At 42.3% G+C, this 21,408-nt stretch overlaps 1 protein-coding gene and 1 non-coding gene across 2 annotated transcripts; one reads left to right on the forward strand and one right to left on the reverse strand.

Moving 5' to 3' along the window:
• Positions 1-1,675: 1,675 nt before the first annotated feature.
• LOC138961219 (sulfotransferase 4A1-like) lies at positions 1,676-18,045 on the forward strand. Its single transcript, XM_070332819.1, has 5 exons — positions 1,676-2,069; positions 8,096-8,422; positions 11,530-11,627; positions 15,828-15,999; positions 17,842-18,045. The coding sequence occupies exons 1-5, from the start codon at positions 1,676-1,678 to the stop codon at positions 17,961-17,963; spliced, it is 1,113 nt and encodes a 370-aa protein (XP_070188920.1). The 3' UTR covers positions 17,964-18,045.
• Positions 15,123-15,194, reverse strand: Trnae-uuc (transfer RNA glutamic acid (anticodon UUC)). Its single transcript has one exon. It is a non-coding gene; the product is annotated as a tRNA-Glu (tRNA).
• Positions 18,046-21,408: the final 3,363 nt, after the last annotated feature.

Consider the following 21,408-nt stretch of genomic DNA (forward strand, 5'->3'; position numbering starts at 1 on the left):
GAGGTCAAAGTATAGAATGTATTTTGTTGTAAAAGAATTTTGAAACTTAGACAAGGTTTTACCAAGACATTAGGTTAAAACCTGGGAACATTTTTTAAAAAGTCTGTAATTTTAAGATATATATATATATCTATAGATTTCATGCTTACTCTAAAATTGTGCTCAAAATGAAAGAAAGTCGGTTTATGCACATTAGGTACTATGTTCGCATGTGTGTGTGTAGAGTAATTTCATGGAAACTACCAAAGATATGTTTATGCCAAATATTTAGATAAATGTTTTTTTGATGAAGTCATCCGGTTTGTCATAAAAGTTTACGGCGCACTAAGGTTTCCCGGCTCTCGATTTCCGGTCTATATAAAAACATTTAGTCGAAATTTGACTGAATGTAAAAAGGTGTTGATTGACGTTTTCTATCAAATGTTCTTTCGTTAAACTTATTGTTTGGCTTGATTTTGAAACTTGAGCAGTCCATTTGTTTTGGATTTATCATAAAAACCCATCAAACACAGATATATTCTTGACTTTCTGTAGTTTACATTAAAACTTGAACATATCTGTTAATCTTGGTACCGTTGTGTTTTTCTGAGACCCTAAACATGTCCTTAGTACAATAGTACCGCGATGTGTTGTTCGATAAAACGTCAGATAAGGGCTAATGGATGACGTGCTAAGCTAAAAACATATTCTGAGTGATAAACTGCTGCCAGATTGGCATTATTTCTACCCATTCACTTGGCGTCGAGTAAGATGTATCCATTTGAAACATCCTAACTGACGCCGGCGTAAGGAGGTGTGGCGTCGAGAAACCCCACCCCTGTTTCTATGACATTGTTCAGTGAACCATAAAGTTGACGTCCACAAAAGCGTGTGATCGCCACTCGACGAGAGTCATCCGGCGTGACGACCAGACGTGACAGGTCTTCGCTACGCATTGCTTGTCTCCCGATCACGCTGTGATATTTTGGAGACTTTGTGAATGAAACGGGGTTGTTCTGTTCTCTTTCTGCTGTGAGTATAAAAGACAAAATCGAGCTGCAGTTATTGTGGCAATTAAACTTCTACGTATAAAGCCGAGTCATTGTTTGTATGCGTCACCAACGATTCATTCACAAAGATCTGAACAGTTAACATAACTTTTTTTATATAAACACACGTATCGCTACCACGAGCAGGCATTATTATAATAGCTGATTACATCTGCATCGTTTGTGAGTCATACGATCTACATTCTTATTGAGAAGAAAATCGACTTAAACAATTCCCCGAGGCAGTGGTTTTCACGGCGGATGTTGATTTAGTGTACATTGTGCAACAGTGCGCGCCCTGCAAAAGGCTTTGGACACAGTTGGCTGCAGGCAGAACTCGAAGCCTATTAATTTTCTTTTGGAAGCAACTTTGTGTCCGAAAAGAAAAATTATAGTTTTGAACCAAGACAGCTTCAGCTTTTCTGTTTTTACACCCCTGAATATAATTTCATCAACATTGAACTACAGAAATACGATTAAAAGTTTGACCATTAGTTTTACTGAAAAGTCGAGAAGTTGAGAACAGCGAAAAGGCCAACACAAGCAAACACTGGTCAGTCTCACAAACATTCCCAACATCGTCGCTGCTGAGATCGAAAGACTTTTGACTTGTCAAACGCCGTCAGTCAATCTTTTCTCATCACCAGATGCTTGAAAACAACCCACAGTATTTGATCAAACGTGAGGCCAACATTTTCCGCGCGTTACTTACTAAAACCTTCTCACCAATCTGGCTTCGGACGTTCCATCCGTCTGCCCTGTGTTTCACCGCCGACACCAAGAAGAATCAGTTGCGTTGTGTGCACGAGCCCATCGCTAGCACACTGGGGGAGTCGTTCAGCACGTCTATGGGCGAAGGCGACCAGAAGGACGGCGGCGAGGTGGTCATCATGAGAAGTGGTGCTGGCCACAGTCTGTGCTACCTCAAGATGGACGGGGTGCTGTACCCGCCCATGCCCGGGTACTCATCCCACCTCAAGCGGGTGCAAGACTTCCCGTGCCGCAAGGATGACGTCTGGATCTTTGGTTATCCTAAATCTGGTCAGTTGGTGTGTGTGTGTGTGTGCGTGTGAGTGTGTGTGTGTGTGTGTGCGCGCGTGTGTGTATGTGTGTGTGTGTGTCTCTGTGTCACTGTGTCTCTTTGCCTGTGTCTGTCTTAGGGTCTGAGTGTGTTTGTTAGTAAAATGTGGTGTGTTAAAAGATTTCTTTTTTCTTTAATTCTGTAATTTTCCGGGTATTTTTTTTTGTTATCAATGTCTCTAACAGTAATTCCAAATATAGAAAAATGAAAGAAAGAGAAAACAAAAAAGATTGAAAAATGGAGAAGGAAAGAAATTAAGAAGTAGGAATTAAATAAGCATAATACTCGTAACTAATAAGTTCGGTCGTGAGGATTGAATGCATCTTTGCAATAATTCTGTTCTCGCTACTCAAAGGTCATACTTCCTCATTTTATGTGCCTTTTTAGAGGGACATGTATTATTTAGAAGGAGTCATTTTTTAGACGTTTTCTGGCGAATTTAACCATAAGAATTCTGAAGGATATTTGCTGTGCTGTAGTTTAGGCGCACCTGCGATGATAAACCCAAAATTGCTAATTAATTAAGCAATTGTAAATAGAAGAAAGGTTTTGCTATGCAAGCTCTTTTCCGTGTGTGTCTCGATTCTGTTCATGGAATGATTTTTCAATGCTGGCATTTATCCACTGGCAACGCTAGCAGGCGGAACCCATGAGAATTTCGGAATTCAAACCTTTTTAAACTCAGAAAAGTGTTTTGTTTAAGTTTTTTTCTTTCTTTTCTTCTAAAAAGATCTATGTTCGTTATGTATGGATCAGAATTGACGTTTTTTTGCGAAGTGTTTGGGTAAAACGTTTAGTTCTGGGAAACCTTCATCTCCAAGAACAATTAGATACACAGTAGAAGTATATTTTGCTTCACTCTAAACAGGTCCCAATAGAGCTTTTTCTTCGTATTTATGAAAATATTTTGTTTCCTGGGTGAATATGATTGGCACCAAATACATATTGGAAATAAGACAGAATTTCTAAAATCATTCCTCGGTAATTCATAGAAAGTCTCTCTGTCATTGCATAGACATATAATGTCTGGTGAAGATACACACACAAAACAAAAGATTGAACAGTTAGTCAAGAAGTTTAGTATTTTCCAATGACGGCACTGATGCTCTGAAAAATGATTATGAGAAAACAGCGTCTAAAGTTTCCATAAAGATGTCAAATGTCGAAATGATTGAAAATCATCATTTTATTGCAAGGAAGAGGATGACAATGACAAACTAATCATCACACAATGATTCTATGGTCTTCAAAGTACTCTAAAAAAGGTGAGAACCCAAAACAAGTTTTTGGACAAAAATTCCGTGCCACCTCTGACCTTATAATGCAAACACTACACACACACCCCATACTCCCCTCCTCACCCCCCCCCCTTCTTTCTCTTCAGATTTACCAACCTAACCACACCCATGTAAGCACCAATCAGTACAGTTTTGGCTGTACCCCGTTCTATGTGCAGGTGCGATTCATCTGTTATCGTTTTTTACGTGAAGTCAATTTATGACTAAAAAAAAATGTCTTTACATCTATTCTACTCTTGTCATAAATCGTACTCAGAAAAAGCCGGGGACTGCCGTGTGTGTTCAAGTCACAGCCCTTCCCGTGTAAAGGATTCGGCTCACAATAAATATTTTAGATCTAGCCAGGCCTTTAAATGGGATAAGGCCTCCTTTTCACTTGGATGTTTACCTTCTTCTTCTTCTTCTTCTTCGTTCGTGGGCTGAAACTCCCACGTACACTACGTGTTTTTTGCACGAGTGGAATTTTACGTGTATGACCGTTTTTACCCCGCCATTTAGGCAGCCATACGCCGCTTTCGGGGGAAGGATGTTTTCCAAAAAACAACAGTCTGGGTGCTTTCTGTCCGGGTTTGGATTATGTGTGTGTATATTAATTTCTTAAAAGCCCCTGGTGTCAATCTGCGAAATCAATTCATAAAAAACAACTATTTTATACACATAAAGCAGCCAGAATGTAAATTTTTAGTATATGTCCAAATGAAGGGATGTTCTTATTTTCATGTAAAAGCCTGGGCAGATCCGAGATGGTGCTCAAGCCGAATTGTTTTCACGGTTAGGAATGTGTCTTTATAGTAAGCAAGATATTGTGGTGCGGAATAATTCTTGTTTCAAGTCAGAACTTAAGCTGCTAACATCATTTTGAGTGACACCAGACTATTTTGGAGGTGAAGTTTTGGACGGAATGACCGTGCGTTTGATGCATGGGGTGACGCCAGAAATAAATCTGAGTTACAGTCTGCTCTCGCTCTCTCTAGGCCGCTACAAGGACACATCTCGTACCACTATTGTGTGTTGTGTGTGCGTGTGTTCGTGGGTGCGTGCATGCGTGCGTGCGTGCGTGCGTGTGTTATTGTGTGTCTGTGTACGTACGTGCGTGCGTGCGTGCGTGCGTGTCACTGTGTATGTGTGATTGCATTCGTGCGTGCGAAGGTGTGTGCGTGTGTAGTTGTGTGTGTCCTGTATGCCAAGGAGTTCATGAAAGTATCAACTCAGCTAAGAAAACTACTTATGTTTATTTCGCACTTTGGCGCTCCTTAAAACACACCTGCCTTTTGGAAGGCACACATCAAAATCACACGCGACATACTCCCCATCCTTTTCTTCTATCATCTGCTCCTTTTCACACCAACACAATGCGTGAAAGATAGGTGATTATGACCTGTCAACTTACATAAATGAAGGTAACATTTAATCATCGTAGACAGGTGCGGGTATCACGTGTTAAACGACTGACAGCATAGACGGATTGATCGCTGACCCCACACAGGGTCGTTAGACTCTGTGACACTCCCCAGACTGGAGCTATCTAGATCTTTGCATAAAAAAAAAATTTGAAAAAAATTTAAAACAAATCCCTGCGCTTAGAACTGTACCCACGGAATATGCGCGATATAAGCCTCATATTGATTGATTGATTGATTGATTGATCTTCAAGGTTTATTCGGTCGTTGGTCACGGACGCACTACAATTTGTAATGGTCGATCATTCTTGCTCCGAACCGGTCAAGTTAGGCCTACTTATTGAATTTCTGACGTGCTGACCAATTGATTTTCAATCTTGGCCCATTGATTTTGCGTTGAACCGGTCAACAGGTTTAATTCTGTGCCAATTGTGGCCTATTGTGCCGATGTAACACCCCGTTCTGACCCCGTTCCGTTCCTGTTCTGACCCCGTTCCGTTCCCGTTCTGACCCCGTTCCGTTCCCGTTCTGACCCCCACCTGGAAGTGTCCTCTGGGGGACCATTTGGTGTCAGGCACCGGTGGGTCTCCCGGGGGACAATTTAGGACCCAAATGTGCCCGCAACTTTGCTGCCTCTCCACACCCCCCCCCCCTCCCAACACTCTGAAAACGTCCCCCATCCAATAACGTCCCCAACCCATTTTTCTTAACCCTTCTCCCCCTCCCCTCCTACGTGTGTGTGTGTGTGTGTGTGTGTGTGTGTGTGTGTGTGTGTGTGTGTGTGTGTGTGTGTGTGATCGTGAATCTCTTACTCTCTTACCAAGTTTGTGTTTGTGTTCTAGGTGTACTTGTATAGTTAGGACAGTTCAAGTATGACTGGGATTTGTCTAATACTTTTATCTTTACGTAAGATCAATACAAACAATCAATCTCTCTGTCTCTCTCTCCCTGTACATAATTTGCTCTCTTTCTTCTTTCTTCCCACTACAATACCAACCGTCACAGATAATTTCAAATTTGTATATATATATATCTTTTCAACAAAAGCCTTAGCGTTAGGGAGGCTAAAAGGGGGAGGGGGGGAGTTAAAAGAAAGGAGTAGGCCGAGCGAGTTGGTGTAAATATTGTATCCGGAGCCTCCATCCTACCTGCTTGACCTTCTTCACCTGACAGAAAGAGAGTACTGAAAACCAGACGAGAGAGATTCCCAAAGGAGAGAAGAGGAAAGAAAGACGTGGGAGACGTTTCGGGATTTCGGACGATTTCAGAGTGGGGTGGGGGACATACAGCACGTGGGGGACACGTGGTGTCACAAACTGTCTCCCGGGCGACACACTTGTGCGCCATACTATTGACACCAAATTTTCCCGGGGGGGGGGGGGGGGGGCATTTTTGGTTACCGAAGCGTTCCCCGGGGAACACTTCCAGGTGGGGGTCAAAACGGCATGCTACACCGCTTGACGCCTCTCTGTGGGTTGGACGACAGACGACTCAGTGGTTGCCCGACAGTGATAAGAGAGTCCATGATAAAAGAATAGCTTGCTGTGGGTCAAGATTCAGGGCAGTGAGGTCAAGGTCACTGTTAAAGTTAAGAAGGTAAACTCTGATGTATGCTCTGGCCGCATGATACAAAAAGAAGCTGGAAGCTGTGTTACTCTTTTGTACTCTGAGGCTCTTTTTCCCAACCTGGTGGCAACTGTTCTCACGAAACTGCACTAAACGCCAAACATAAAATGACGGCTACACACTGACTGACATGCTTGACTTTGGTCTACTACTGTGCAAAGGTAAAAGTTGTGATTAAATCTATTCATGTCTCATGAATCTGCGCTTAATGCCAGTGATCTGACAGGTTTAATGCGTGAGTGTTGTGTATGTTGTTTTTAGAGACAATATACAACAGGTCTTTAGCTGAAGAGGTCTCAAAAATCGGGTCTAAATGTCCAAAATAAGACCTGCTGAAAATCTGAGGCGCTTAATTTCTGGTTCTGGTAGCCACCAAAATTTAAAAATTTAAATAAAATACAAACACGCCCCTAATGAGTCCGAGCTTAAATGTCATGAGTAGGATACCATGTACGCATTTTAATGTCGACATTTTGACCATTGGCAAAGGGAAATGGCCTTGTCGACATTTGTTACCATTGGGAAATAGAAATGGCCTTGTCGAAATTTTGACTATTAAAAAATAAAAATGGCCTTGCCCTAATGTCGACATTTTGACCCTTGGGAAATAGAAATGGCCTTGTACTAATGTTGACATTTTGACCCCTTGGAAACAGAATAGACCTTGACCTGATGACCAACATGACTGACGGGGATGACAAGGGTTGCAATAAACATGACAGAACATACATGCTGTCGTTTGCAGTTCTAACTGCAAGATCCTCTGGCATCTCGCAAATCTGACCGAAGTGACAGAAAAGAGTTAAGATGGAGGTCTGTCCATTGTACAGTAGTCCTGTCAACCTTTTGCCCTCCTGAGATACCGTATATTTATGCCTTCACTGGCCCTTATAAATATTACCACCATGATGTGAGATGATGCCTTTTGAGACCCGCTAGTTAAGCCTGGGACAGCCTTCAGCACGTGAGGAAACTTGCGATTTCAAATCAAGTGTTGCTTTTTTTTTTTTTTTAGATACTCCAGCTCAGGGCACACTCCTTTTCGTGAAAACAGTTTGGCTCACCATCTCAGCTCTGACCTTGCTTTTGCTTGGAATGAGACCATCCCTCCACTTGGTCACAAACCAAAAACCAACACCATGACTTCTTGTTATGGTGAAATGGACTTTTTTGATGAATTAGTTTTTTAAATTTCAAAATGAGTTAGGTTGCAAATGGCTGTCCAGATCTGAGATGGTGAGTCACACAAATGAGTGTTCACAGTGCACACCGTCAAAGGCCACGAGGCTTAATAGTTAGCTCCCTATAAGCTTACTGTCTGTTATTTATTTTCCGCTTTTTCCCTTCTCATTTTCCCCTCGCTCCTTTTTCCTTCGTCTGCGTTTTCTTGATTTTAAATTAAATTGATATACTGGCATTTATCAAGATTTGAGTTCGCATTTTATTGATCAGATACCGTCATGAAACGTTTGGTAAGATTATGTGAGCACTTATGATGCGTTTTTAACTTGTGCTCCCTTTTAAACAATTTTGTGTAAACCAAAGGCCATGAGCAGAGTCAGTTACCAAGCGATGCATGTTATACACAACAGTATTGTGAACACAGAACATCTCACAAATGACGTCATCCTAGGTTTTTTTATTATTCATTTGTGTTGCCAGGCAACCACTGGCTGTGGGAGATGGTCAACATGGTGCTGAAGAACAAACCAGAGTTCGAGAAAGACATCATGGAACGCTTTCTCGTTGACTTTGAGGATCTGCAGTCACCTGACCTGACACGTGACTCTCAGCGCGTGCTGGTCTCGCACTTACCATTGCAGCACGCGCCTCGCGGGGTGTTCCAGAAAGAAGGGGTCAAGGTCATCTACGTGCTGAGAAATCCTAAGGACGCTGTGGTGTCGGCGTACAACCATCTGGCTTCCGTCACAGACGACTTTCGCCGCTTGTCTTTCTCCGACTTCCTGGGCCTATTTATGGATGGAAATGGTGAGTTGTTGTTGTTGTTGTTGTTGTTGTTGTTGTTGTTGTTGTTTATAGAACTACGTATTGCTGGCTCAAAGCGTGACTGCCCTCCTCCTGGTTGTCATAGTGACGTTTATCGTCGTCGACGTCGTTGTTGTTGATTTTGTTTCTCTTTCTTCTTCTTCTTCTTCTTCTTCTTCTTCTTCTTCTTCAGTTTCTTTCTTCTCTACCTTGTCATTGTTGTTGTTGCTGTAAGGAAGCCGTTTCCTGCTTTCGGGAAATGTAACAACATTACACCGCTCCTAGCTGCCCAACCCATCCAGGCATCCTAAAACGATCCCACCTCAACAACTTTCCCGGACAGCTTTTCCTTCAAACAAAAAGGCATCATTGATACTCCCATTGAACTGGCCTGATTCAGTTTTCACGGATCCACCAATGGTAATGGTTTGTACAACTGCAGAAAAATACTCGGCCTTACCCTAGGTGGCGCAGTAAGTGGAAACTCTCTGCGTACAACATCCAAAAGTCAACGCCAAAACATCCGATCGTTCAGAGCATTGTAAGAAGAAATACAAGGGAACAAAAAATCGCTTGCAGATTTCCTTGAGTCATTACCAGCAGTTAGGGTTATCAGATATCTATATATATATGCGACTAGTGTCTGTGTGTCTGTGTGTCTGTTCGCGATGCACGGCCAAAGTTCTCGGTCGATCTTTTTCAAATTTGGAGACCGTATTCAGCTACACCCCGGACACAACCTCATCGATGAGATATTTCAACACGTGCTCTCAGCGCGCAGCGCTGAACCGATTTTGGTTTTTCTGTAGATCCACTATATCCATTCCCAGTAACTCTTCCTTATCTTCTCCAGTGTTTTGTTTTGCGCGTTTATCTCCCTTCCTTCGTGTGGCGTCAATCCATATTCCCGTTACTACGTTACTATTTTTAGAAGGTCACTGCACGTTACTATTTTTAGATCTCCCTTCCTTCGTGTGGCGTCAATCCATATTCCCGTTACTACGTTACTATTTTAAGAAGGTCACTGCACGTTACTATTTTTAGATCTCCCTTCCTTCGTGCGCCGGCAAAGCCGGCGTACACCCGGCAAAGCCGGGTCCCAGGCGCAGCGGGTAATCATCTAGTTAGACATATATAAAGGTGAGGTGGTCAGATAAGAGAAATAGTTATAAAGTTAACGTTATGAAATACATCAGAAATATTTAGATGAGTTAATATATGTGGTTGTGCACGATGCTCCAAGAATAATCTTTTGAGTTTCGAACATCCAGTATGAGTTAGGGACACCTTTGTGTTGGGAAATGTCACCATAAACCGAGTTTCGTCAATGGCATCCTTGTGAAACCTTGTTATATATCAGCCACTGACCCTATAGCCTACGCACCCCAGTAGATACGACCAATTTCTCCACTGCGGATATTCAGACATCATAGCGGGGTTGTCTCGAGTTTCTTTGGTCGGCCTTACATTAAACTTAAAATCTGATTTAAACCAAAAGCTTTCGTTTCCTACGCCGATCCTCTGTCTTATCTTAAGGAAGGCTTCATTGCTCTGTGGGGCGTCACAGTGCGGCGCCTTTCCTGGGCTGTTCTTTTTACACGAGATGGAATGAAATTTGATCTCTGTCACTTGTACTGACCCAGTTTTGCCTTAAAGGTCACAATATGTGTGTGTCACTGGCTGGCTAATTTAAGTTTAACGTTCTCACAGGAACAAGAGCCTATTGGGGACATGAGGTGTTTATATGCTAAAATTGTGTGTTACAATGACATATAATATAGGAGGAGGGTTTCATGATGGAAGGTTTATGTGACACCATCCCTGTCTGTGTCGTTCGCTTTACGAGAGAGAGAGAGAGAGAGAGAGAGAGAGAGAGAGAGAGAGAGAGAGAGAGAGAGAGAGAGAGAGAGAGAGAGAGAGAGAGCACGCGTGCACACACCTGTTTTTGCTGCACTGAGATAAGTTAGGCTTCAGTACTTCAGTACTTCAGTACTTCGGTAATACCACACTGCCGGGTTAACAATAGAAAATTCGTGTCAGCAACTCGCAAACATAAACCTGTGGTTCCATGACGTCAACTGTCAATAAGAGGAGTGGTCAGTTATCTCTTTGTTTTTCTATGAACAAAATGTCACTTGTTTTACGCATTGCTGACCATAGCAGGCTTGACGTCAGGCATAGTTTTCTGTTTTGACGGAAACTGGAAAGCGGTGAATTGCGCTCTTTGGTGTCATTACAAAACGCAAACATGACAAGTCGGGAAAAACACACAAACAAGAAACAAGTGGATTAACGGCCATGGTGTTGTGGTACACAGCAGGTATTGTTGTTCTCTGACGTCAACTCATCGTGAATTACCTTCACATGCGATGCTTTCTTGGACGTAGAATGGGCGATAGCATCTGCGATCTGGAATCTAATGTGTCAGAGGTTAAAATGGAGCAATGAAAGTCGTTCGCGCATAAACACGATACTTGTTCGTATCGTGGCTGACTGAACAGCTTTCCTGTACAGTGACCCCACCCCCCCCCCCCACCCCACCCCTCTCCCCCCCCCCCCCTTCCATGTGAAAAAGTCAGGTTTCAAAGGGTGTGAGTTTTATTGTGTTGGTAAATTTACGGACGTTATTCACAACAAATCTTAAATGACATGTAAGTGTAACACTGTATCGCCAAGAGTTGCTGACAGAGGCTTTAATGTCCTAGATTGTCTGCGCCCAAAATTATATGCCCTTTTTTTGTGACGCTTAGACTTGGGGTGATGCGGCTAGTTGTAACACGGGGGGGCGTCGGGGAGGGCGAGCAGATAACTTAACAATATAATTTTATAAAGCAACAATTCTTGAAGTATCGTTACACTTGAAACATGTATAAAATCAACATGATCTCCTTAAAGAGGAGGGATTTCTCATCATACCGATGTAGGGATCACAGAGTCCTGTCATACAGTTAGGTAAGAGCGGGAAGACGGTTAGAGTAAAAAGTGTTACAACTTACCCCGCTCTCCGCTATTTTTGAAATTCATTCTTTTCTTTGTCTTGTCTGGTCGTCAGTGTCTGGTCTGTTCCGGTATTACATTTACTGATTTAGTCTATAACATTTTTGTTTCAGTGTATTACGGCGACTGGTACGAACACGTGACGTCATGGTACCTGCGCAGTCAAGGCAACAGGAATATTCTTATCGTCAAGTACGAGGATATGAAGAGAGTAAGTCAGTATTTGTAATCGCTTCCGCGCGGATGGTGTATACAAGTCTAGACGATGGCTGCGATACAAACAAACAAACAACCAACACAAACAAAACCTCAATGTCGTCGACGTAATCATCTTCATAATTCTTATACTCCTAAAACACGCACACATACACACTCACACACACACACACACACACGCACACACCATATGTACACACGCGCGCGCGCGCACGCACACGCACGCACACAAACACACATACATACACATACGCACGCGCACACACACACACACACACACACACTCACACACACACACACACACACACACACACACACACACACACACACACAAAGTGTGTACTCACCGTGTTCAAACGACAGAGGTGCTATGTCCCTGACAAAGAAAATGCGCCACAACTCAATTAATTACCTAATTTTTTGTTGAGGTCCATGATTTGAATCGAAACTGTTTTTGTTTTCGCCTTTTCTCTGTTTTGTACGTCCAAAGATGTTTATTAATTAATCAGTCTGAAATCCCACATTTTCATCTCTCTCTCTCTCTCTCTCTCTCTCTCTCTCTCTCTCTCTCTCTCTCTCTCTCTCTCTATCTATCTCTCTCTCTCTCTCTCTCTCTCTCTCTCTCTCTCTCTCTCTCTCTCTCTCCTCTCTCTCTGTTCTGTTCTGTCGTCTTTGTCATTGCATCGCACATAATATGAGTGACAAGTCATCAACAAAGCCTGTCAGGTGAACGTCGCCTGAAACTACTGATATTTATGACCGAGTGCTTCTCACGCCTCTAGTCATTCTTGTGCTTTTTAACCCTTGCAACCTTGCTTCGGGCGGTGTGCGTGTGCGAATAAAGGTAAACATTCTATTTGCAGAAGTGCACCCGCATGTGTTGAGATGTAGCTTCCGTGTTCGCGCATATTTCCTAATGAGTGCAGATCCTTACGTGAACCCGGCCGCACATTGTTAAGAAGTGTGCAGCCTCATAAGCCTGAGGACTCACGAATAGAACTATCGTTAGGGAGTAAAAATAGGTCACTGCAGCACGTATGAGTATACGCGATTAAACAAACTAAACAACAAGGAACTTAGTCGATAAATATCGACAGGGGGCGGACAAATGGTTTACATGTGAAATGTGTGTATATGGGTGTGGTTCTGAAACAAACAAACCATGTGAACCCCCCCCCCCCCCCCCCATCCCACCGCTCGCGGGCTGAACGACTGGCGTCACATGTCGCTTCGGTCTTTTCCTGAGAAGAACACCGCGTGTACATAATACACAATTCGATCGCGTAGCACTGCCAATGCACATTTTCGCAACGAAAACCGTGCTACTGTTTCTTGTGTGTTAAATCTGAAAGCAATATAAGTGAACGAACAATTGAAAACTGATATCACGTTACTAAACTCCCAAAAGTAATAAATTACTTCTGACTGCGGTACACAATACGGCAGTCACCTCTGCGAATGCTGTCGAAGAATCTAACCGAAAGTAAACATTCTGGGAATCTACGCGCATCGGCCTTGACGCAAGTTCAATACTTAGCCAATGAGCGCGCCGCGGCGAAGTTGGCCGCTGTAAGTCTCGCAGCGCTGGCTGGCTGAGCGAGTTGCGTGTCCATCCTTTTTTGGTCCAAGCCGCACCGTAGACCAAATTAGTAGGTGCTTGATTTTGGTATTTTGATTTTACATAACATTAAACCTTTCTTGGGGTTCATGGTCATGGCAACAGCCATAATACTATTATATCATGTATAATATTACATTTCAGCATATTTGAATTACATGTCATCATACCAAACTGTCATACATTTTTATTCCTACATCATTCTGATTGATCACAACCAAACCTACTATCAGTGGACACATCCAAATGTAAGCGCCTGTTCTTGACAACTTTTAATCGATCTAAAAATAGCAACTTGCTGGGCCCTCTGCCGCCAACAGACACTGTTTGGCCTGTAGGTAAAATGTACAATGTATTTTCTGATTTGTGCACAAAAGCTTTATTTCTTTTTTCTTTTTTTTAACATAACAATGTTTAATGTCACTGTATGTTTAAAAGACCATGGTCATATTTGTAAAAAAAATGTTAAATTAGAAAATAAATAACATTTTGGTTCATGATTTTTCCTACACCTGTGCTAAAAATAAGAAATAAAAAAGGTATGAATGGCTCGGTTTGAGTTTGTTGCAGTTGACCCTGCACAATGCGACATATCATGTTTTTGTTGAACAATTTTGACGTCACCCCTCCCATAGGGTGACGTATTTCACAACTTCCTGTGTTACACAAACTCTGTGATGACCAATTTTGACGTCACCCCTCCCATAGGGTGACGGATTTCACAACTTTCTACAGATGAACAATGTTGCCTTCACCCCTCCCATAGGGTGACGGATGTCACAACTTCCTGTGTACACAAACTGATGACGTATTTCACAACAAAATGGCGCTGCCCATGGTCAACCTCTAAACTATCCGTATAGAATGGGGGCGTCCTCGCCCCCATAAAAAATCACAAACGAAAAGTGCGAGAAGAACAAATGTTGAAAGTTATTACGGAGATTTAAGAAACGAAACGTTGGGACGTTTCGTTTTGAAGTTGTGGTAAACGTCATTATTTCGGGGGTCTCTCGCTGGAAAGGTGAAGGTCAACTGAAACGGAACGTGGAACGTCAAAACGCAGTCACGTTTTCCACCCCCAAAAAACGAACAATATTTCGTCAACTTTTGTGAGTATTTTTGCACACTAACAGTTTTATTTGTTGGCCATTTTATGCATTGCTAGATTCATCAACCCTTTCACAGTCTTTCAGCGCTGAGAATGTGTTCATTGGAGGTAGACAACTGTTGTGAACTGAAATATTTTGAAGGGTGCTGATCCTGGTACATTTATCCAACTTCATGGTGAGAAAGCAAATGGCGAAGCAGAAGTAGGTCATCGCATCGAATTTTTATTCTGGCTTCGTATGTGATCAGGTGCATGAATTGAAAAATGTGAAGCTCTTGTGCGTGCAATGCGAGTATGTCAATCCTTTATTGACTCGTGGAGTTGAAATTATGCCATGCCCAGTCAGCGGATCATATCCTGCCATGCCCGGCCTTTCATTCCGAAACGAAACGTGAATACATCTAAATCTTGTCTGCGGCCTATGCCGTCTCGTTACACGTTCCGTTTCGCGGGGTGACTCATTCACCAAACGAAACGAGCTGCAAAACGAAACGTGCTGTTTCTTAAATCTCGCTAATGTTCACTATATTACTTCTCCGAACTTAGAAGGACGGTAAATGTATAACGAACAAGGACCCGAGGGAGAAAATGAACTGAGTTGGCAAGCCGGGTATTGAATTGTCCATATAATCAGTAAGTGTTGTGTTACGCCCTCACAGTCAAAACATTAGAGGCAGTGCTGTTTACATATACATTTTGCGAACTAATAAGGAACTGAAAAAGTAAACTAACCAAGAACCAAAAGGGTAAAGATGAAAAAATATTTCCTGTGCCGGGAATCGAACCCGGGCCGTCTGGGTGAAAGCCAGAAATCCTAACCACTAGACCACACAGGACTACGAGTGAAGCGGCAACTGCTACGCATCTGTAGCAGTTTCATTCGGTAATAATCGATTTGTCTAACAAAACTGAAGAGAAAACCTCAGCGAGATGAAACACATATAGTGCGTTTGAATGACACCTGCAGTCTCGTCTGGCTTGAATTTATAACGCTTGCATGCCAGGCTCAGTGAGCATCTCAGTCTTGCACTTGCGTGTTCTCTGTTTGTTGAGAAGAATGACTCGAGAAAGAGAATAATATGGCGACCTGTACTGGTGTCCAGCTTCATTACCTATCACGGTTCACTGTAGGTCTCACGCGTATTGACCGCGTATGGTATCGTCGTCACGCTTTGCGGTCATTATCATTGCTGTCATTTAAAGCTACCTAAGTTAAAAAAAAAAAAAATCGACATGGGGATAATTCGGCTGTTCTGTCTCCAGCTCTCTCAGTTGTCTTTGTCTGTGTGTCTGTCCTTATGTCTTTCTGTCTATCCCTCTCCATTTGTCTATCTCATAGTATTAATCTGCTGTAAACTACGACGTAGAAATGTCCTGGGTACAAAAACCGGCGTATCACGTCAACGGCGTGTTTTCTAAGACAAGTCACTAAATCGTTGTACATGTATTGTCACACACACTTTTTTCAGGATCTACTCAAAGAGGTCACCCGCGTTGCCGCCTTCTTCAAGAAACCGCTTGACTTAGACACAGCAGAGAGCATTGCGCATGCGTGCACCTTCACTCGTATGAAAAGCTGCAAACGAGAATGCAACGAGAAATGGCGAGAAGATGGTCTCATACATTCCGTCTACAGGAAAGGTTAGCTTGAAGCTTTTGAAGCAGAAATTAATCAAACAGAATAGACTTAGCAGGTAAAGTTTTTACCACTCCCCCCCCCCCTCCCAAGCCACCCTATCCTTGGCACAAAGGGTCAAAAATCCCCGAAATAAAGCCTTAAAAAAATGAGGCCTTATTTTCAAAATAAAGCCGTATTTTCAGACAGAAGGCCTTATTTTCTTTACGGTCATAAAAAAATGAGGGCGTAAGGAAATAAGGCTTTATTTCTGTTAAGACCTTAACAACATATTTTTGATAAGGGCTTTATAGGAAAGTAAGGCCTTACAAAAATAAGTCGTTAAGAAAATAAGGCCTACAAAATACAGGCCTTATTTTTCTGAGCATCACTACTGCTCACCATAATAGCAACACACAATAACTGAATCACACATACAGATGAAAACACACACAAACATACACTTACACGCACGCACACACTCCCAAACGTATCATTTATGCGTGTGTGCGCGAAAAAAGAAATAATAAATGGAATAAGAGAAACATGTCCAAAGGATCTTCTTCTTCTTCTTCAGCGTTCCAAAATTTTCTGGTTACGTGTGAGCTCGTTTGCCCATTTGGGTTCCCCACACTATACTTTGAGAGCATAGTCAGCTTCACTCCGCTTTCGTTGAGTAGGCATGCTGGGTATTTTCATCTTTCCATAACCCACCGAACTCCGACATGGATTACAGGATCTTTTCCGTGCGCACTTAGTCTTGTGCTTGCGTGTACACACGAAGGGGGTTAAGTCACTAGCAGGTCTGCACATAAGTTGACCTGGGAGATCGGACACATATCCACACTTAAACCACCAGGCGGCAGCGACCGGGATTCGAACTCACGAGCTCCCGATTAGGAGGCCGACGTCTTACCACCACGCCACTGCGCCCGTCCGTCCAAAGGATCAACATAATGACACTTGTTGAAATCGTTTGTCGCACCTGTACTCTCCTTTATACCTCTACCTATCCTGACACATTTGCAAACACACACACAAACACACACACACACACACACACACACACACACACACACACACACACACTCTCTCTCTCTCTCTCTCTGTCTGTCTGTCTCTCTATCTCTCTCTCTGTCTGTCCGATTGTCTGTCAGACTCTCTCTCTCTCTCTCTCTCTCTCTCTCTCTCTCTCTCTCTCTCTCTCTCTTTCTGTCTGTCCGATTGTCTGTCTGTCCGTCCGTCAGTTCGTTTGTCCGTCTGTCTGTCTGTCTGACTGACTATCTCTCCTCTCCCTCTAGCGCTCGCACTGTGTAACGGCATACTGCCATACAAGAGGCACAAAAATAAGGCCTTAAAAAATAAGCTTAAGGCCTTATTTTTTAAGGCCTTAATCCAATATGACCTTAGAAATATAGGGCCTTATTTATTTTAAGGCCTTATTTTGAAATAAAGCCGTAAAGAAATAAGGTCTTTACAAAAAATAAAGCCTTAAAGAAATAAGGCCTTAATTATTTTAGGAAATAAGGCCTTATTTATCTAAGGCCTTTTGGGTTTTTTGTTTTTACCCTTTGGGCAAAGGATACCACCCCACCCCTCCACCCCATCCCCAACACACAAACTGATCGAAACTGAATTTACTCAGTAGCAATAGACATACTTGGATTTTTCACAAAAGACCATAGGATTTATTGGATTACTTTTTTTTTCTTTTTTTTTTTACTCAGCTTAAGAGTTGGTATTGGTTTTACAAAACTGAATTTTGCCTAGAAAATGACAAGCACAGTTAGTATGAACCCAAAACGACGTTGTGAGATTAGAACTTTGCGTTGCTGTAATTCCACGCTAAGAATGTGCTGGTGTTGCAGGTCAGGTGGGTGACTGGCGGAACTGGTTCAGCCCGGAGGAGGACGAGGAGTTTAACCGCCGACACAAGGAGAGGATGGCATGTTGTGCGGACCTCACGATAGACTTCGTACTAAACGAATGAGCGCATGCATACACTTCTTATTTCGGTGACCAAGAGGCGGACGTCAGTAAATCCACGGCATCATACTAAACGACATAAGTGAAATAAGTAGACTCTGCGAGCTGACACGATTTGTTTTCTACGTGCTGTGCGATGTCACTTTAGACTTTGTACTTTATGGCCAGTAAACTTCCAAGTATTCTTGTTGTTGGCGTTCGTAAACCAGACGGCGAACACTTATCATCAGTAAGTAAAAACATTCTGCTAAGCTGCAAAACTCGGCTTTGGTGACTGCAGCATTAGAAGCTCCGATGACCATCATGAGATTACGCTCTGTGCTGGACCTGCATAGACGATTTCCTGATGATCCTGTATTAATAAGGAAACCCAGCTACGCTAAAAGCAAATTGCAACGAGAGGTGTCCACGCGATCTCACTGTTGATCAGTAAATGATTACCGTGTGATTGGTGTACATTGACAGGACAATGTCTGACAAGCCTCCAATAATAACAAGACCCTGCTATTCTGCGGAACTCGTTGACGAATGGAGCAAGGGCGTTCCTAGCTGTTGGCTTTGCCCACGTGAGATGGAGAACATACTGCTTGCGATGGGACTTTGACTACGGTCATAGCAACCACAAGAGATTTAAAGTGAGGACTCGTCACAAAAGTCACAGTTTAGTGTGGACGTAATGAAGACCGGTCGGATAGAATGACAGAAGGATTGACAGGCGCGGACTACGAATGAATGTAGGAGAATCCACACAGAAAAGCATAGGTCTTGACTTTGCTTCTTGCTTACGCTTGTCCAGGAGAGCAAAAGTAAGGGCATGCCGATATTTGATAGTTTTGCCCTGGGTGATTTCGTGAACTTTTTTCACATTCTTCGGGAGCATTATGCCTGTGACTGATTTTTGTGCGAAGAATTCTGTTGATAATTTTCTAAATCCCTGATAACGGTTTCCTGAATAGAAAAGGTAAAGTCGACTGATTTGCGGGAAGTCACACGTTGAAGTCTCCAAATATACGGAATCCAAGCTTCTCTTGAAATGCATATCACATCTTAATATCTTATATCTGAGATTTAGCTTTGTAGTGTATTTCAAATGTAAACGTAACTGCGTTCATTTTTGAAATGTACGCTAATGCATCTTAACTTACTTTTCTTATTCGAGCACGGCATTCTTTCGATTTTCACTTTTCCTTTGAACAGTGTTAGTTTGTGATAAATGACGAGTTGTGTATGTTTCCTCGCTTTAAGGCAAAAGCGGTAGACGGTGGATTATTACACTTGTATGCCTTTTTATATTTAGTCAAGTTTTGACTAAATATTTTAACATCGAGGGGGAATCGAAACGAGGGTCGTGGTGTATGTGCGTGTGTGCGTGTGTCTGTGTGTGTGTGTAGAGCGATTCAGACTAAACTACTGGACCGATCTTTATGAAATTTGACATGAGAGTTCCTGGGTATAAAATCCCCGAACGTTTTTTTCATTTTTTTGATAAATGTCTTTGATGACGTCATATCCGGCTTTTCGTGAAAGTTGAGGCGGCACTGTCACGCCCTCATTTTTCAACCAAATTGGTTGAAATTTTGGTCAAGTAATCTTCGACGAAGCCCGGACTTCGGTATTGCATTTCAGCTTGGTGGCTTAAAAATTAATTAATGACTTTGGTCATTAAAAATCTGAAAATTGTAAAAAAAAATAAAAATTTATAAAACGATCCAAATTTACGTTTATCTTATTCTCCATCATTTGCTGATTCCAAAAACATATAAATATGTTATATTCGGATTAAAAACAAGCTCTGAAAATTAAATATATAAAAATTATTATCAAAATTAAATTGTCCAAATCAATTTAAAAACACTTTCATCTTATTCCTTGTCGGTTCCTGATTCCAAAAACATATAGATATGATATGTTTGGATTAAAAACACGCTCAGAAAGTTAAAACAAAGAGAGGTACAGAAAAGCGTGCTATCCTTCTTAGCGCAACTACTACCCCGCTCTTCTTGTCAATTTCACTGCCTTTGCCATGAGCGGTGGACTGACGATGCTACGAGTATACGGTCTTGCTGAAAAATGGCATTGCGTTCAGTTTCATTCTGTGAGTTCGACAGCTACTTGACTAAATATTGTATTTTCGCCTTACGCGACTTGTTGATCTTTATGTACAATTACACTGTATTACACTGACAGCCTGGATAAATCGTGCTTTCCGCGGGTCTCTTTACAATCATACCGAATCTTCAGCTGGTTCAACTGACTTTCACAGTCACAAAAACATAATTATGATCGATTGCTGTAAACAGACTTGGCTTGTGTTTGCGGTCACCTGGCCAGCGCATGCGCGGTGGCTACACGACAGACGCCTTCTGCTTCTTGTCGCCCATGGCGGGTTTGGTTTGTAATTGAGCAACGGGGTGTCTGTCACAGATTGTCTGCTTCACGCCCTCTTTTGTTGTTTTGGGGATAAATAACGACACTCCACATGCAAAAATCCAACATTGCAAGTAAACAAAGGACTGGACAACTTACAGATCAGTCAGTGTTGACACATGCTTTTGACAACTGTTGTGACAACGTTGTAAATGCGGCCAGTTCATTTCTCTTCGTCTTTTTAAGATCCCGATTCACCGCGACTTACGAATACAGAACAACTACATGTACTAAACCATTAACGGATGGTTTCCTAGACCAGCATAAAGAGCAACCTGCCCCCCCCCCCCCCCCTCTCAATCTTTTCCCCTCCCTTCCACAACCCCCTTATTTCTTACAACGAATATTGTGAACATTGTTTTGCCACCACATAAAAATAATGCATAGGACATTTTTTCGCTAGTATTCTACGTCCTACTTAAAGTTACAATTTTAATCATCCCAGCCCGCCAGTTCTGTGATGGGATCATGACTTTATGATGTTGAAAGTCATTGCACTGGGGCAGTTGTGCATATTACTTACTATTATTGTCGCCACTGGGTCATTCGAATGTATATATCAAACCAGTATTATAAGTTCTTTTATACAATACGGGTACGTATGCTTCAATTCTGTGAAGCCCTCGGATAATCAATCCCAGCACTCTTCTACCTCAGACTTTGTCCCTGTATAGAATCACCGCAAAACGGACAAGGAGATACGATGTATCAACTTGAGTATTTAATTAAGATTTACTTTTTATCAAAAGTTGCTGCTTTGTTGTCGAACATACCTGCATGTGCTAGTTAAACCACGGACGTGTCCATAAACCGAAAGAGTGTATGCCCTTTTGTGTCTAACGATATCTGTAATCTTTCCTCTTCAAATAAAGTTGTCCATTGTATTGCTGCGATAATTCTGCGTATACATTTTTGATATTGACTTTGTTTGAAGTCATGCCCAGGCTGAAATGGCCAATTTTATACTCACATGTTAAGTTTAGCTTCGTGGAAGTCTTTGCTTTTGTTAAAAAAAAATCGCT

The sequence above is a fragment of the Littorina saxatilis genome, linkage group LG3 (genome assembly GCF_037325665.1).
Source record: "Littorina saxatilis isolate snail1 linkage group LG3, US_GU_Lsax_2.0, whole genome shotgun sequence".
Taxonomy (NCBI): Eukaryota; Metazoa; Mollusca; class Gastropoda; order Littorinimorpha; family Littorinidae; genus Littorina; species Littorina saxatilis.